This window comes from Ambystoma mexicanum, chromosome 10 (assembly GCF_040938575.1).
Source record: "Ambystoma mexicanum isolate Mex_15411 chromosome 10, UKY_AmexF1_1, whole genome shotgun sequence".
Lineage (NCBI taxonomy): Eukaryota > Metazoa > Chordata > Amphibia > Caudata > Ambystomatidae > Ambystoma > Ambystoma mexicanum.
In genome coordinates this window covers 14,147,169-14,160,077 of record NC_090932.1, presented here as the reverse complement: position 1 = coordinate 14,160,077, position 12,909 = coordinate 14,147,169, and the positions used below count along the sequence as shown (strand labels likewise).

Genomic DNA, 12,909 nt, shown 5'->3' with positions numbered 1-12,909 from the left:
GGCATGCCATTACTTCAGATGTGTGGGTTCTGGAGATCATAGCCCACGGCTACTGTCTTCCTTTCCGGCAGAGGCCTCACGACAATCCACCAGGGAATCTCTCTTTGAAGAGTCCGGATCCGCTCCTTGTGCAGGAAATTCAGTCCCTGCTGGAGAAAGGCGCCATAGAACTGGTGCCTGTAGCGGAGAGGAACAAGGGATGGTAGTCCCCTTATTTTTTGATTTCGACGAAAGACGGGGGATTGAGACCCATCATGGACTTGCACGGTTTGAACAAGCTCCTCAGGAAGGACAAGTTCAAGATGGTTACTCTTTCTCAAGTCCTCCAGGCCCTTCAACTCCAGGACTGGTTGGTGTCTCTTGACCTCAAGGATGCTTACTTCCATGTGCCGATCCATCCCAAGCACAAGAAGTACTTGAGGTTCGCGGTTGGCAACTCGCACTTTCAGTTTCAGGTCCTGCCGTTCGGATTGACCTCCGCCCCGAGGGTCTTCACCAAACTCATGGTGGTGGAGGCAGTGTATCTCAGGAAAGGGGGGATTCACGTCTACCCCTACCTGGGCGATTGGTTGATCAGGGCGCGCTCTCCCGAGCAAGTCCTGGATCATCTGTACATCACCTGCCACTCCCTTCACAAGTTGGGCTTCTCCCTCAACTTAAAGAAGTCCCACTTGATGCCAACTCAGCGGCTCCAGTACATCGGAGCAGCGCTCGACACATCCCTGGGGCAGTGTTTTCCTCCCCAGGTGAGGGCTCTTCACATTCAGCAGATGGTACACAAGTTGTCGACGTGCCCAGAGTCTCCTGGCATTCGAGTTCTTGAGGTTGCTCGGCCTCATGGCATCCTGCATTCTTCTGGTGCCAGAGGCCCGGTTGCGGATGAGATCGCTGCAAAGGGCTCTCAAGACGCAGTGGTCACTGTCCTCCGGCAGAATGTCGGACCCCGTTCAGGTGCCACCCTCGGTCACTCAGGAACTGCTGTGGTGGGCCAACGAAGGCACTCTGATGAGGGGAGCTCCATTTTGGCTGCCCTGGCCAGAGGTGACGATCGTGATGGACGCATCCCTCATGGGTTGGGGAGCTCATGCCAATGAGTTGACAGTCAGCGGTCGTTGGTCTCCATCGGAGTCCAGACTCCATATCAATCTGTTGGAGCCGAGGGCCATCAGGCTTGCCCTGAAGGCTTTTCTGCTGACTGTGCGAGGGAAGAATGTCCTGATTCTGATGGACAACACGGTGGTCATGCACTACCTCAACAAAAAGGGGGGGCAGGGTCACTTCCTCTGTGCAGGGAGGCGATGCAGCTCTGGTTCTGGGCCATCCAGCAGGGAATTTTGATCTCGGCAGTTCATCTGGCCGGAGTTGAAAATGAGATGGCAGATGCTCTGAGCAGGCAGAGTGCGATCTCTCACGAGTGGGAGCTGGCTCAGGAGATTCTCCTGGAGATCTTTGCCCTTTGGGGGACCCCTCAAGTGGATCTCTTCTCCTCCAGTGTCAACCGGAAGTGCGAAAGGCTCTGCTTGCGGGAATTTCCTCCAAGAGGAGCCTTAGGAGACGCGTTCGTGGTGGAGTGGTCCTTCCCACTGCTGTACGCGTTTCCTCCAGTCCCCGTCATCCCGCAAGTGCTGCAGAGTTTACAGAGGTTCGGTTCCCGGATGATCCTCATTGCTCCGGCATGGGCCCGGAGGACGTGGTACCCGGACCTTCTCGACTTCTCCATCTGCCCTCCACGTCGTCTTCCCTACTGAGACGATCTGCTCTCACGGGAGGGGGGTCAGGTTCTCCATCCAAAGGTCAGATCCCTCAACCTTCACGCTTGGTATCTGAAAGGTTGAGGTATAAGGATTGGGACCTCCCTGAAGATGTGATGGAGGTGTTGCTCTCGGCCAGACGGCCGGCAGCAAAGTCCCTGTACTGTTGCCATTGGAGAAAGTTCTGCAACTGGTGCAGGGTTAAGAATGTGGATCCTTTTTCATGTGACATTCCTGTGGTTCTGTCTTTTTTGCTTTCTTTAGCCGACAAGGGCCTGCAAGTGGGTACCATTAAAGGTTACCTGGCTGCGCTGTCCATATTTAAGCGCTCGTCTGAGGAGTGTTCTTATTTTAAAATCCCTTTAATTTCTCAGTTTCTGAAAGTGCTCACTAATGTGTTCACTCCGTCACCTTTCCAGGTGCCCGGTTGAGATTTGAACCTTGTTCTCAAGTTTCTAATGTGTGCTCCATTTGAGCCTTTACATTCTTGTCCTTTGAGACTGTTAACCCTGAAAACGGTATTTTTAGTTGCAGGCACTTTCAGTTAAGCCACCCTTCACTGTGTTTCATAAGGACAGGGTTGTCCTTAGAGTTCGTCCTTCCTTTCTTCCAAAAGTGGTGTCGGAATTTCATTTAAGCCAGAAGGTTGTTCTTCCGGCATTTTATCCTCCTCCGCATCCTGGTAAGGACGAGGAGAGGCTCCATAGGTTAGATCCTAGGAGGGCTTTAAGTTTCTACATTTCACACATGTCCTGGGTCAGGCGTTTGGGACAAGCTGTTACTAAGCAGACTTTGTCTAGATGGATTATCTGCAGAGGGGTGTTCCTATTCGTAACATCTGTGAAGCAGCCACTTGGGCTTCGGTCCATACTTTTGTACGACACTACTCCCTAGATTCTATCCATGGGCAGGATCTGGCCTTTGGCAAGGCGGTCTTTTACTCTGCAATTTGATTGGGCATTCAAAATTTCTTTATTCTAAATTCTTTTCCCTCCTCCATACGCTGGTACTGCTTTGGGAGTCTGTCATAGATATGGAATACGTCGGAGGACCCAATCCCCTCGAAGAACAAGTTACTCTCTTATCTAGTAACATTCTTTCGATGGGATGGTCCGACGAAATATTCCATATCGCTCCCTCCCTGCCTACCCCGCTACAGAATTCCTTATGCGATTGCAGCTTACGTTTCCACAAGGCTTTCTGTGGTCATACTGGCAGAAGATTGGTGCCACACGTTCTGGGGGAAAAAACTACAACTGAGGCTACGGCCGTCATGCGTCCTACTTATAACATCTGGTGATGTCGGCTCGATGGAGGCCCTCGAGGATAGCGTATCGACGTCATCGACGCAGGACGCAGATGCCGAAAGATTTTCAAAAGCAGCACAGCTGTGGTGATTACTGTCATAGATATGGAATACGTCGTCGGACCATCCCATCGAAATAACGTTACCATGTAAGAGAGTAACTTGTTCTACTTCACCTGAGTCTGAGAATTCAAACAACCCCTTTTTGAGTAGCTGTGAAGGGGGATTTCCCCCCTCTGTGTATGTGTCTGCTGAAGCCTGTACCTCGAGCCATGTGGATGTTTTCACTTTGGAAACTCTGTTTTTCTGAATTCTGACCTTATCGCTATCATATTTATGGCATGTGATGATTTTTGGCACTGGCTCCAACTGCGTTTAATGCTTTATACCAGTTAGAATCTGAAGTCTTGTGAGATGACCTCACAAATGTAATGCTACCCCCAAAGTGGTGCTTTCAGGCTTTTGTTGGTGTTTGGGCTTACGTGCGTGGGCAGTCTCATGGTCGCACAGGAGTTCTACCGGCCTGCTCAACACCGGTCCTATGCAGCTCGGGCAGACTGCTAGGTTTTACCTCTTGAGAAAAAGATGATGGACCCTATGCTTCCTGCGCTCACTTGAAGAACATAAAATGGTTAGAAATCACTCAAAAACTTTTCTTTTTTGTTGTGTTCATTAAATTAAATGGTTGTTGAATTGCACTGCGAAGAATCCCGAAATGTAACTCCGTTAATCCAGGTGAGCGCAAGATTTTGAAAGCGGCCCACATACAACAGGTGCAGCCGCCGATACACTTTACTGTACATTGTGTTTCTGACTGCAACATTTTTCGAATAGTTACTTGTCCACATGGCAGCAGTGGGCAGGTGTGAGATTTAATCGTTAAGGCAATAATGACCTAGCTTATAAACAGACCATTTTTTGTCAGCGGTACCTCCATACCTTTTGAATATGGCATTACTTCAAATTAGAGGGTATTGCCACGTGTTAAAAATGTCGAGCTAGATTATCGTGAGCATTGGCCATTATTATATGTTTCTACAACCTAGCGCGGGACGTCCCAACATTATTTATTTATTTACACCTAAAATGTATGTTTCAAACAGACCTATTACCTTCATTGAGGACTAGTCTAAATAGTCCACCTGACAGACTGATTTATTATGGAAACCACCTACGAGATACAAAAGGTTACGGTAGAAACCTTGTAAGTACATCTATCATACTTTTTAAGACAGCTAATAAACTCCCCAAAATACGTGTTCACTTCTTTAAGCTTTTCATTTCTGTCCTTTTCTCCTTTTGTCGTAGCTTTATTAACACCATCGTTGGGAATACACCATGCTGTTCAAATGATCAGTACATACAAGTAGCCACCGACATTCCCCGATGAACCGTCTTATGTGTGACGGAGAAACACGTGTCGGAAAAGGGATAGGCACAACTAACTTATTTGGATACCTAAGAGAATGGCAGCATATTTCCAAGTTGTTCGTCCACTGTGAAGCTTTCTGTTTTTTGGACCCAATTATGTATAACATTTTGGAAACTATTTTTTTGAATGACATCCATTCAACAACCATTTCATGTATTGAATACAACAATAAACATTGCTGAATTGCAATGAGAAAAGTTTTTGAGTGATTTCTAACCATTTTCTGTTCTTCAAGTGAGCGCAGGAACCATAGGGTCCATCATCTTCGTTTTCTCCAGTGTTTTTTCCTGTACAGTCTCAGGCCAGGACCCTTTTCTTGCAGCTCCTTGCCTTAACCAATATACATATCAAATTGGGGGAAGCGCCTTGACATCCTTGTAGACTGATTTGACACAACATTTTCAATTGGTTTTACTGCTTGTCTCAACTTAGACCACTGTGCTTACATCCTCAACCCTGATTACCGCCGCCAAGGTGGCGGTGTTGCTCTGTTCTGACTCAGCTTGCATGGCGTAAGCCCCCAACAGCACTCCTTTAGGTTTGTGTGCTTGACATTGCTCTCACGCCTGACGCTGATTCTCAGTGTGGTCAATTGGAAGGCAGTTGCTACATACTGTGCATGTCCTTCCAAGGAGCATTTCGAATTACACTCTGTGCAGAATTTAAATGCAGTGTTTTGCATTAGTGGTGCGAGATTCAAGTGGACCAAGGAAAAACATGGGCCGGGGTATAGAGGCCTTCTAGGCAAGACTAGCAATTTTTAACCCCACTCCACTTTCCCTACTGTGTGCCTTGACGCTGGTGGTGGTCCTCAATCAGCGTCAACAATTGGCAGCTTGTCTCTCCACCTCTTTGGTGGAACAAAAGGGTGTTTGGCTTTGAAAAGGTACCGCAGAACATTGTCAAAAGACTACTTTGTCTTATACGGCATTAAGAAGTGGCCAACCAATGGCTGGAATAAAAAAGGATCTGGGGATCTTGATGTGTGAAGTTAATGGGCACCTGCACACGTCCTACAGGGATAGTCTGATGCTCCTGTTGACGGCCCCTTCTGGATTCTGATGTAATACTCCGAACCAACCAGTAGAGGGTGTCCTGTGAAAAGCATATAACTCTAAGAAGATTCACAAGCCTACGGAATATCACATTATTAATAGCCGAAGGCGCTTCTCAATCATTGGAGTAGATGGGTTCATGCGTCCTACAGGTTGAGTATGGCTGGGTCGCTGCGGTGTGGGGTGTAGATACGAGAGGGATTGAGAACGATGTGCAGAGCATTCGGAACATCCGCCTGGGCACATGGTGCTTGTACTGTGGTGATTCACACTGGCTGCCATAGATAGAAAGCTCAAGGTCATCGTGAATTGGCAAAGAATGAGAGTCTGATGAAATGGGATTGTCTGTCGGCACAAATACCGGCCCAATTTCTGGAATTGGTAATTAGGCAGAGTCAGAAAGCACGTGGGTCTCAGGGAGAGCTTCCACGGGAGGCTTTTGGGCAAAAAATGGCAATGATTGGAGGGCGACGTGAGCCTAATCAGCCAGCCCCCTGTTGTATGCTATAGGTTTGTTTGTGCCAAACAAGTATGGTCTGCCAATATTAATCGGCAGCAACACCGTGTGGGATATGCAAGGCTGGGGAAGGTGCACGCACAATTGATTTGTGGCTAATGAACGTACCTGTGTTTGTTGGCGTGCGGGGACCAGAAACAGCTTCATTAATAATATTTGGCAGGCTGGTTTTCAACGAATACAGCCAGGAGCGGCTAGACATCTGCACAGAGGCAACCTCACACTATAATAGAGACAAACACTTCGACTAGAAGATGAAGTTCTGCTTCTAGAAAAGGACCACGGTTCGCCTGCCTCGCGGCTACGCGGCCAAGCTGTGGTTGACACCGTATTTCACACTAGTACGCCCAGGGAGGAGCCCCACCACCCCAGCCCTTTCTCAACAGCGCTTCCTCAAAAAGCGTGCACGCATAAAGCGCAGGATTTTCAGTCTATGAGGATTCTGGGGGAAGTGGGCGGAGGCTGAGGACTTTGAAACCACTTCCGGGTTTTCCCTTTCCTGTGCAGGGCGAAGTAGAAGTCAATATTAGGGTGCAAGTTACAGGCACGTGCACAGCGTCCTCTTGAGAGATCGTAAACTCGTACCAGGCCTGTCGCTGCAGACCAGGTAATCCAAGACGTACAGCCCTGGACAGCAGCCCTTTCTCAACGGAAATACACTTCTCTGAGGATGTCGGCGCCTTGAGGGCTGAGCACAGACTCTTCGACCTGAGATCCGGGTCGCCCTTTACTTCAGAAATTCAGCAAAGCTCTGAGTTTGGAGCAGACGAATTGAGAAGCAGGAACCAGGCGGACGCCATTGGGGTGGCAGATGCTGCAGAAATGTCCACATTACACAGAAAGTCAGAGGCTGCCCACATTGCTATATATGGTTCATGGTTACTAGGCTTGAGTGTTGGGGCCGAGCATGGAGCCCAGTGGGCATTATGTAACCTATCGGTTCAAGCCTGCAACAACTTGAGCATAAATGCCAAGAGGTCTGCTCTTTCTATAGGATTATTGGTCCACTTCCTCGTTCCCATAGGGGTATTTGGAAAGAGTACAAAAGGAAATCACTTATATATTTATTTTGGGTTTTGATCAGTAAGATAAATGCACCTCCTATATACACTTTATATGACCTCTATACACTGCAAGTTAGCATTAGAAATAAAGATTATACACTTTTAAAAGGAGCCAGTTTACAATATTAGCAGCGTGTATTTAATAGCTTATGTCTCCCAGAAGAGACACCATCTCTAAACATGTCTTTCATTTTGGAAAGGGTTGTTCTCAGATTAAAACCACAGATCTGACTCTTCTGTGAACACCCAGACATGTCTAATACTACACGCTGGCATCTGACTGGTCAGTGCTGCGACGACAGCGAGAGACATTGAGAGAGTACCAGACGGCACCGACTGAGTGACCGAACAGACAGAGTGCACCATACAAAACGCCTTTTGCCCAGAGAGCAAGAGATAGCCCCAGAGTGATTTAGGGGAGAAGGCGAGATGGAGGGAGAAAAAGACAGAGGTGGACAGTGAAAGACAGTGCATACAGATGGAGAGACAGAAAGAGAAATAGAGAGAGAGAAAGAGAGAGAGAGAGTGAGATGGAAAGAGAGAGATAGAGAGAGCAGTAGAAAGAGACAGAGATGCAGAGTAAAAGACAGTGCAGAGAGATGGAGAGCGAGAGAGAGGGAGAGCGAGAGAGAGGGAGGGATAGAGCTAGAAAGAGTGGATAAAGAGACAGATGTAGAGTGATGGACAGTGCAGAAAGATGGAGAGAGAGATAGAAAGATAGAGCGGGAGAAAGAGACAGAGATGCAGAGTGAAAGACAGTGCAGAGAGATGGAGAGAGAGAGGTGGAGAACAAGAAAGAGAGAAAGCGAACGAGAGAGACAGAGACATATGCAGAGTGAAAGACATCGCAGAGAGATGGAGAGAGAGAGAGACAGAGAGAGGAAGACAGAGGCACAGAGAGAGAAGGAGAGCGAGAAAGAGGAGGATAGAGCTAGAAAGAGAGGGATAAAGAGACAGATGTAGAGTGATGGACAGTGCAGAAAGATGGAGAGAGAGAGATAGAAAAAGAGAGCGGGAGAAAGAGACAGAGATGCAGAGTGAAAGGCAGTGCATAGAGATGGAGAGAGAGAGTGCAGAGAGCGGGAGATCGCAGATGTCTTGTGACCCACTGGCACTTACTTCCATGACGCGGTACACTACAGGGATGTCAGCAAAGATGAAAAACAAGCAGATTGCAACGTGTGCCAGGAGTAGGAACAGGAAGGGATCTGCAAGAGGAACCATGTGAAGATAAGGGTTAAGGAGAGTAGATCACTGGTGCGCGCGTAATCATGTAATCCACCTTGCATTTATGAATGGTAGCTTCACACGTGCTGCGTGATACCCAGTGCAATGGTCTTGTTGCAGTGAATTCTCTGTATCTCTCCAATGATGGATATGTATTGGCTTTCCATAAAGACACGTGGACACTTCAAAGCACTCTGGCTGGTGCCAAGTCCATCCCAGGCAAAGTCCCTGGGCCCTTAGCCTCTTCCACCCCTATCAGGCTACCTGGCACCCCAGGTCTGCCTTCAGTGATCGCCACGTGTCATACATCCAAGAAAAGAGGGATGCTCTGGAGGCCGGACCCTCTGCCCGGAGGGCTCAAAGCTCTGAATCACCCTGTGCTCCTCCCTCTGCACACGTGACCAGAAACGCTCTGCAGCACCCACCACAAAGTGCTGAGGACACAAGGCAGCACTTCGGGCTCCGGCAGAAAGTGCACGAGCGCGCTCTGGGTCCCCTCCGCAAGGCCAGTCACGGGCACGAGGCTAGGGGCGCACCCCGAGTCTCCATGCATGTCACCCACCGGGATCAGGACGCCGCAATGAACACATTGTATTGTATTGTATTGTATTGTTTATTTATTTATAGAGCGCACCTGGCCGTTAAGCAACTGGGCGCTTGCAGAAAAAAAATCTTGAGTTACAGGTACATGAGTATGTTACATTTCTTAAGTTACAGGATCATATATTACAGGTTCATACATCAAACAGTTCTTACTTACACAGAGATATGTTACATATATCAACATCTTAATGTGTTGCATGTCGGATGATTTACAATAAGGATAAGTTACAGTTGCAGTGTTTACAGTAAATATACAGAGTACTTGGTATAGTTGGGGCATTTAGCGGTCGCTTTGAACACATGGAAGGAGGGGGTGGCTCTAAGTGCATCTGGGATGGAGTTCCAGAGCTGCGCTGCTAGGACCGGGAAGCTCGGCCCACCAGTTCTTTTCAGTTTAAAGGTAGGGACTTTGATGCTGTTTGATGGGCGACGAGATTACGACGGTCCCGAAGGACGACAGCTGGTGTTTAGTAGCTGACACCGCTGTCGCCGCATTACAACCCCGACCCTAGAGGGGGGCTTGTGAGGTTCCTGCAGAGAGAAGGGACACCTGGGGAAAACGCCAGTTCCAAACATTATGCTGAATGAGGCTGCTGCCGAAAAGGGCACACGGTGTCATTTGGCATGGGATGTACGGCACAGTCAGGATTTCTGCGTATTTTATTTATTTATTCATTGAATATTTATAAGGCGCACTATACAGCAAAGAGGTATTTCCTGGGGGTGGGGGACATGGGAGAGAAAACAACAATAACGGTCCTTTGCGGCCTTGCGACATTTGGATCGTGGAAGGGCAGTAACAAGCAGCGCAGGGGGGAGATGTGAAGGGCAGAGGGGGTGGTAAATGATGATTGGGGGAGTGGGGAAGGAGGAAGAAAGGGCCCAGGGCCTGGGCAAGTGCTGGGGGGAGCCCAGGTGGGGAAAGTGCCAGGGGATGCCAGGGCGGACACCATCTAAGTATGAGGAAAGTGGGTGGACCAGACTCAGGAGGGATGCCCAACCCCTCCAGGCTGGTCAGTGAAGGTAGACCGGAGGGTCTGGTTTGGTGGGTGCTGGTACAGACTGTACAAGGATGGTCTGGAACTCTGTAGGACTCATAAGGGACCAGGACGCCAGTCACAGCAGCAGATGGACGCATTAGCAAGGGAGGGCAGAAGGGAAGGAGGTAGAGAAGAGCAGGGTCTTGAGAAGCTCACAGAACTTAAGGCGGTCCGGGTCAAGTCTGAGAGGGATACAGAGGCTATTCCAGAGGCAGGCACCTGACGAAGAGATCGATTTACCCGACACTTTCTACTTGGGAAAAAGTCTGATCTGCAGAGAGTTGGAGCTAGAAGACCGAATGGCTCTAGGGAGACACGTTTAGGGAAAAGACCAGGGAGTCATAGTCTGAAACATCTGGTGAAGCACAGGCTACAACCCCCTGGTTTATGTGTATGGCATAGAGTCATGGTATCCGGAGGATAGCTTAGGGGCAACATGCTTGCCTTGGAAGAAAGACGACACGGAGCACCACAGGTTTGATCCCCGGGTCCGCACTTAGAAACCTCTGGGTATTAAGCGTGCTATAAATAACCTATCACCATCATCATCATAGTCTGAAACATCTGGAGAGCCACAGGTTGCCGACACCTGACTTGTGTGCACGGCAGGGGAGTGTGTGTTGGAAACATCTGGAGAGCCACAGGTTGCAGACCCCTGGTTTATGTGCATGGCATGGAAGTCAGCGTCTGAAACATCTGGAGAGCCACAGGCTGCAGACCCATGGGTTATGTGCATGGCATGGGAGTCAGAGTCTGGAACATCTGGAGAGCCACAGGCTGCAGACCCCTGGTTTATGTGCATGACATGAAAGTCAGAGTCTGGAACATCTGAAGAGCCACAGGCTGCAGACTTTTGCTTTATGTGCATGACATGGGAGTCAGAGTCTGGAACATCTGGAGAGCCACAGGCTGCAGACCCATGGGTTATGTGCATGGCATGGGAGTCAGAGTCTGGAACATCTGGAGAGCCACAGGCTGCAGACCCATGGGTTATGTGCATGGCATGGGAGTCAGAGTCTGGAACATCTGGAGAGCCACAGGTTGCAGACCCATGGGTTATGTGCATGGCATGGGAGTCAGAGTCTGGAACATCTGGAGAGCCACAGGCTGCAGACCCCTGGTTTATGTGCATGACATGGAAGTCAGAGTCTGGAACATCTGAAGAGCCACAGGCTGCAGACTTTTGCTTTATGTGCATGACATGGGAGTCAGAGTCTGGAACATCTGGAGAGCCACAGGCTGCAGACCTTTGCTTTATGTGCATGACATGGGAGTCAGAGTCTGGAACATCTGGAGAGCCACAGGCTGCAGCAGACCTTTGCTTTATGTGCATGGCATGGGAGTCAGAGTCTGGAACATCTGGAGAGCCACAGGCTGCAGACCTTTGCTTTATGTGCATGGCATGGGAGTCAGAGTCTGGAACATCTGGAGAGCCACAGGCTGCAGACCTTTGCTTTATGTGCATGGCATGGGAGTCAGAGTCTGGAACATCTGGAGAGCCACAGGCTGCAGCAGACCTTTGCTTTATGTGCATGGCATGGGAGTCAGAGTCTGGAACATCTGGAGAGCCACAGGCTGCAGACCTTTGCTTTATGTGCATGGCATGAGATTCACAGTCTGGAACATCTGGAGAGCCACAGGCTGCAGACCCATGGGTTATGTATATGGCATGAGAATCATAGTCTGGAACATCTGGTGAGCCACAGGTTGCTGACACCTGACTTGTGTACACGGCAGGGGCGTGTGTGTTGGAACCATCTGGAGAGCCACAGGCTGCCCACCCCTGGTTTATGTGCATGACATGGAAGTCAGAGTCTGGAACATCTGGAGCGCCACAGGCTGCAGACCCATGGGTTATGTGCATGGCATGGGAGTCAGAGTCTGGAACATCTGGAGAGCCACAGGCTGCAGACCCCTGGTTTATGTGCATGGCATGGGAGTCAGAGTCTGGAACATCTGGAGAGCCACAGGCTGCAGACCCTAGGGTTATGTGCATGGCATGGGAGTCAGAGTCTGGAACATCTGGAGAGCCACGGGCTGCAGACCCCTGGTTTATGTGCATGGCATGGGAGTCAGAGTCTGGAACATCTGGAGAGCCACAGGCTGCAGACCCATGGGTTATGTGCATGGCATGGGAGTCAGAGTCTGGAACATCTGGAGAGCCACAGGCTGCAGACCCCTGGTTTATGTGCATGACATGGAAGTCAGAGTCTGGAACATCTGAAGAGCCACAGGCTGCAGACTTTTGCTTTATGTGCATGACATGGGAGTCAGAGTCTGGAACATCTGGAGAGCCACAGGCTGCAGACCCCTGGTTTATGTGCATGGCATGGGAGTCAGAGTCTGGAACATCTGGAGAGCCACAGGCTGCAGACCCATGTGTTATGTGCATGGCATGGGAGTCAGAGTCTGGAACATCTGGAGAGCCACAGGTTGCTGACACCTGACTTGTGTACACGGCAGGGGAGTGTGTGTTGGAACCATCTGGAGAGCCACAGGTTGCAGACCCCTGGTTTATGTGCATGGCATGGGAGTCAGAGTCTGGAACATCTGGAGAGCCACAGGCTGCAGACCCATGGGTCATGTGCATGGCATGGGAGTCAGAGTCTGGAACATCTGGAGAGCCACAGGCTGCAGACCCATGGGTCATGTGCATGGCATGGGAGTCAGAGTCTGGAACATCTGGAGAGCCACAGGCTGCAGACCCATGGGTTATGTGCATGGCATGGGAGTCAGAGTCTGGAACATCTGGAGAGCCACAGGCTGCAGACCCCTGGTTTATGTGCATGACATGGAAGTCAGAGTCTGGAACATCTGGAGAGCCACAGGCTGCAGACCCATGGGTTATGTGCATGGCATGGGAGTCAGAGTCTGGAACATCTGAAGAGCCACGGGCTGCAGACTTTTGCTTGAT

The 12,909-nt window shown here is 49.7% G+C and overlaps 1 protein-coding gene across 2 annotated transcripts in view; it reads right to left on the bottom strand.

The window, feature by feature from the left end:
- The window catches only part of LOC138491101 (probable cation-transporting ATPase 13A4), a 978,968-nt gene that overhangs the window by 114,435 nt on the left and 851,624 nt on the right, over positions 1–12,909 (bottom strand). Inside the window, exon 28 of one of the 2 annotated variants that reach the window (XM_069617419.1) lies at positions 8,245–8,333. The exons of the other annotated variant lie outside the window; for it this stretch is intronic. Coding sequence (XP_069473520.1) covers positions 8,245–8,333 — 89 coding nt within the window. The remainder of the gene's footprint in view (positions 1–8,244; positions 8,334–12,909) is intronic. 2 annotated transcript variants of the gene reach the window in all.